Source organism: Rhinolophus sinicus, chromosome 14 (assembly GCF_057876585.1).
Source record: "Rhinolophus sinicus isolate RSI-liver-muscle chromosome 14, RSI-T2T, whole genome shotgun sequence".
Classification (NCBI taxonomy): Eukaryota; Metazoa; Chordata; class Mammalia; order Chiroptera; family Rhinolophidae; genus Rhinolophus; species Rhinolophus sinicus.
The window spans coordinates 101,916,906-101,922,076 of NC_142514.1; the positions used below are offsets into that span (position 1 = coordinate 101,916,906).

At 39.5% G+C, this 5,171-nt stretch overlaps 1 protein-coding gene across 1 annotated transcript; it reads right to left on the reverse strand.

Annotated features, from left to right (window-relative positions):
- Window positions 1–411: 411 nt before the first annotated feature.
- LOC109437169 (adipogenesis regulatory factor) lies at window positions 412–823 on the reverse strand. The gene has a single exon (XM_019716187.3). It carries the CDS (start codon window positions 758–760, stop codon window positions 530–532), a length of 231 nt encoding a protein of 76 aa, XP_019571746.1. The 5' UTR covers window positions 761–823; the 3' UTR covers window positions 412–529.
- Between the last annotated feature and the right edge of the window lie 4,348 nt (window positions 824–5,171).

A 5,171-nucleotide genomic window follows, 5' to 3' on the forward strand; every position in this document is an offset into this window, starting at 1 on the left:
CTGTCATGTCTTTTTAGTCTGGTTCAGTCTGGAACATTTCCTCAATCATCTCTTGATTTTCATGACCTTTACCCTTGAAGATTACAGACCAGCTGTTTTATAAAATGCCCTCAATTTGGCTTTGCATGATGTTTCTTCATGTAGACGCAAGTTCCACATCTTTGGCAGGAATGTCACAGAAGTGATGCTGTGTTCTTATCAGGAGGCACACCATTTGTGTTTGTGTCTTTATTGATGATATTCACTTTGATCACTTGATTCTGATAATGTATGCTAGGCCTCTTCTCTTTAAAGTTACTCTTTTTTTCTCTTTGTAATCAGTAGTATTTTATAGGGAAGAAGTTTTTGTTTTTTGTTTGTTTGTTTGTTTTGTTTGTTTTGTTTGTTTGTTTTTTTCTTTTTCTTTTTGTTTTGTTTGTTTGTTTGTTTGTTTTTTAGGAATATGTGCTTTAATGAGGCATTAGGCCAAGGGGGCAGCCGCTGACTGGAGCTCAGGGCCTGGAGGGGAGTCACCTGTGGCTCCCTTCTGTCATTTCAGGAGGCCTAATTTTTTCCCAAAACCCGAGAAAGATTCAGAGGCCTGGTTAGCAGACTTGTCGATGGTTTCCTGGGTAGATTTGGCCACCTGGTCCATGGCTTTCTGCCCTGCCTCTGTGGCCTGATCCACCACTTGCTGAGCTGCTGCTCCAGCCGCAGTCACTGCATCCTGGGCCGCCCCTTCCACTTGTTGCTTCAGGTCCTTCAAGCCCTTGTTGGCCATGGCTGCGGGGTTTCTGCGAGGTCGTCGAAGACGTAGCCGCAGCGACGTTGGATGATGCTCACAGCCGCCAAGAAGTTTTAAACTATGTAAACATCCCATTTTGCACTAAACTTTAATTTATCTGCATAGACTTATAGTTTCTGTTTTATCCAACGGGTTGTTACTACTATTATTTATTTTGGTGTTCAAATTTTCATGATTTAGCCAATAGAAGCAGGTTTGTATATCTTTTTGACATATTCTCATTACTCATTATTCTTTAGGGCGTTCCTCTTTTTTGGGGGGAGGGCACAAGAAGAAATTTCAAGTTCATTTACACTCACCCTGGCAATCTTGAAATCAGTCCTTTATCCAAGGCACCCTGATTTCTTAGAGCAAAAAATGGTATATTTAGAATGCAAGATCTTGGTGGTAGATATGTTCATTGATATTGGGGCACTGCTGCTCACAAGTACTCTCAGAGGACAGAGCTACAACATACACATCTACGACGTGTGATCAAACAATACGGTAAATGTTTTTAAAAAAATATTGCAGTAAAAGGCACATTGCCATTAATCCCCCTCAAAATACTCCCCCTCACTTCAAACACACTTATGAGTATCCCAACATTCTTGCCATTTTCTGAAGCAGTTCTGAAAGTCCTCTTTCGTGAGTGTCTTTAGTTGCTCTGTTGTGGCTGCCTCGATGTCCTGAATCATTTTGAATTTAGGGAAGAGCCAGAAGCCACACAGTATCAGATAAGGTGAATACATGGATGAGAACAGACTGTAATGTTTTTATTTGACAGAAATTGCTGTGTACCAGAAGCAATGTGTGATGGAAGATGATTTATGGCACATTAAAACACACCTTCTCTCAACCGTAGCTCACACCCAAATGACTGCACCGAACAGCTGAAACTTGTCACACACTGCTACTAAGGTTCAATGAGCTGCTGCCCATATTGAAGATCCCTGCCTTTCCATTGGATGGCACTTGGCAGCAGCATTCACCATATTTTGAGATCACAATGGAAAGGCTATGTGTCACATATTGCTTCTGGTATGGCAATTTCTGTCAGATAAGGATTATTCACCGGATATGGCACCGTGCGATTTCTGGCTCTTCCCCATAGTCAAAATCACCATGAAAGGTAAATGTTTTGAACCAATTAGGACACCGAGGCAGCCACCACAGCACAACTAAAGAGATCCATGAATGAGAACTTCTAGAACTACTTCAGAAAATGGCAAGAACGATGGGATAAGTGTGTTTGAAGTAAGGGGGATTAATGGCAATGTGTCTTTTACTGTAATATATTTTTTAAATTTAAACATTCACTGTAATTTTTTATCATACCTTGTACATTTATCTATTTACAAAGTCAGACAATTAAGTTCACAAACTCATCCTAGAAAAAGTGCTACATACCTCATTGCTGAATATCACTATGGTCACCTTCGAAGTACTCCCCTTGGGAAGCTATGCACCAATGCCAGCGCCTAGTCCACCCTTCACAGCAGTTTTGGAACTCTTTTTCTGGAATGATCATCAGAGGTATTGTTGAATTACCCTTGATGCCCTGAATGTCATCAAAATGTCTTCCTTTCAATATTTCCTTTATCTTTGGGTAAAAAAAAAGAAGTCATTGGGGGCCAGATCAGGTGAGTAGGGAGGGTGTTCCAATAGTTATTTATTCACTGGCTAAAAACTCCCTCACAGACAGTGACATGTGAGCTGGTGCATTGTCGTGATGCAAGAGCCCCTATGGGACCATTTTTGCACACACCTTTCTCATGCCAAGATTTTTAGTCAAGATTTTCCTGTTTCTCTATTGATGTTTACTTGGTCAGCTATGGTCCTCACAGTCAGCTGACGATTTTGTCGCACAATTCAAAGAATTTTTGCAATATTTTCATCAGTTCTGCTCATTAATGGCTGCCCTGACCTCTCTTCATCAGTGACGTGTTCTCTCCCCTCAGAAAAACATTTAATCCATTTGTACACTGCCATTTTCTTCATGGCATTATCCCCATAAACTTGGACTAACGTGTCCCTGATTTCACTTCCATTCTTGCCAAGTTTAACAAGACATTTTACATTTGTTTGTTGCTCTAATTCAAGCTCAGACATTCTCGTGATGGCACACAAAAACATGCAACAACAATAATGAATGCCATTCAACAAGACAGCCCCACAAGTAAACACGATCACAGCTGTGAGACACTGATATCCCAAGGTTATGAAACCTTACCGAGTGTACAGTGCTGCCAATGTAAGTGCACAGAGGCAAGTTCGCAAACTTAGTTGTCAGATCTTCAAATGTAGAAAACCTAAATTTACACCAATAGCTCCAGGTGAATACAATACCACAGAGTTTATTCCAGTTTTCTCCCTTTTTGTATTTGTAGCTCCTTTTTCTGATAGAGAGATATCTGGCTTCCTTTAGTCTTAATGTATTTACATAGTTGACTAATCCACTGTATATAATCAATTCTTATATCTGCTGCCTATTTCCCCCTACCGCCAGCACTGATGCCCTTATTACTGCCCTTGGGCTCTAACACCTACTACTGCGCTCCCCGTCATGTTTTTTCTCCTTACTCGGTGTGACCTCTGACCCTGTGCCATGACACTTCTCCAGGGGTATCCTCTTCAACCTGCTTGGGCTTGACTGCCACTGCTGGGCCACTCCCCCCACCAACCCCACCATAGATGCCTTCTTCATCCCACTCAGGCTTTGATCCCACATGCCAGATCTCTCCTCCAGGGATGCCCTCCTCATCCTGCTTGGGCACTGATGCCCCATGTATGACTACCCTCACCCACTATGTGGATGCCCTCCTCTCCTTGCTTATCCCTGACTCCTCACACCAGGCAGCCCTGCCTCATGGACGCCCTCCTCACCCCATTTGGAATCAGACACATTGCATTGAACAACTTTCCTCCTGACACCCTTTTCACCCTGCTCAGGGACACCATGGTGCCGTTCTCCGCACCAACTACAGTTTGGCCCCAACAGAGAATGTAGGTATTCTATTCCTTAAGTTCTTTCATATTTGAGAATGTCTGCCTGTTGTCTTTATGTATGAGCCTTGATAGGATAAAATACTTTTGTTTTTTGTTTGTTTTCCCCTTAGAACTTTGTAAACATTGCTGTATTGTCTCCTGATATTAAGTTTCTGTGGAAAAGTATGAGGTCATCCTAAACTATATTGCATTTCCTCTGTCCATTCCCCCAAGACATTTTTATATGTCTGTCTGGACAATCAGGGTCCAGTAAGAAAATGTAAACCAACCAGGTATTTTAATACAGAGAGTTTATTATAGAGTTAACTTTGTAACTGAAAAGGCAGACAGAGAACACTAAATATCGTGGATATAGCAATTGCAGGAAGCAGCTACTACCTGTATGACTGGGGAACAAAGGGAAGAACTTGGAAGTATTAAAAGGCAGAGCTTATTCTTTTTTCTTAGTATTGCTTTGGCTATTTGGGGTCTTTTGTGATTCCATACAAATCTGGTGATTTTTTTGTTCTATGTCTTGAAAAAATGTTAGAGAGATTTTGATGATGGGGATTGCATTAAATCTGTATATTGCTTTGGGTAATATGGCCATTTTAACTCTGTTGATTCTTCCAAACCATGAACATGGAATATCTTTCTATTTCTTTGTGTTTTCTTCAATTTCTTTTAATAATGTCATAGTTTTCAGTGTATAGGTCCTTCACATTCTTTGTTAAGTTTATTCCTGGGTATTTTATTCTTTTTTTTGCAATTGCAAAAGGAATTGGCTTTTTTTTTTTTTTTTTTTTCATTTCTTTTTCAAAATTTCATTGTTAGTATATAGGAATGCAATGGATTTTTTTTAAATTTATTTTTTAAATTTATTGGGGTGACAATTGTTAGTAAAATTACATAGATTTCAGGTGTACAACTCTGTATTACATCATCTATAAATCCCATTGTGTGTTCACCACCCAGAGTGCAATGGATTTTTGTACGTTGATTTTGTATCCTGCAACTTTACTGTATTAGTTTATTGTTTCTAATATTTTTTGGTAGAGTTTTTATGGTTTTCTATATAAAGAATCATGTCATCTGCATCAAGTGACAATTTAACTTATTCATTCCATATGTGCATGCCTTTTATTTATTTCTCTTGCCTGATTGCTCTGGTGAGGACTTCCAATACTGTGTTGAATAACAGTGGTGACAGTGGAGCATCCCTGTCTCGTTCATGACTTTAGAAGAAAAGCTTTAAGTTTTTCACCTTTAAGTATGATATTAGCTGAGGGTTTGTCATATATGGTTTTTATTATGTTGAGGTACTTTCCTTCTATACACATTGTATGAAGTGTTTTAATCATAAATGGATGTTGTATTTTATCAAATGCTTTTTTTGCATCTTTTGATATAATCATATGAT

Bases quoted from the DNA above. Each gene is read 5' to 3' on its own strand.
- LOC109437169 (XM_019716187.3), bottom strand. From the start codon at position 760: ATGGCCAACAAGGGCTTGAAGGACCTGAAGCAACAAGTGGAAGGGGCG.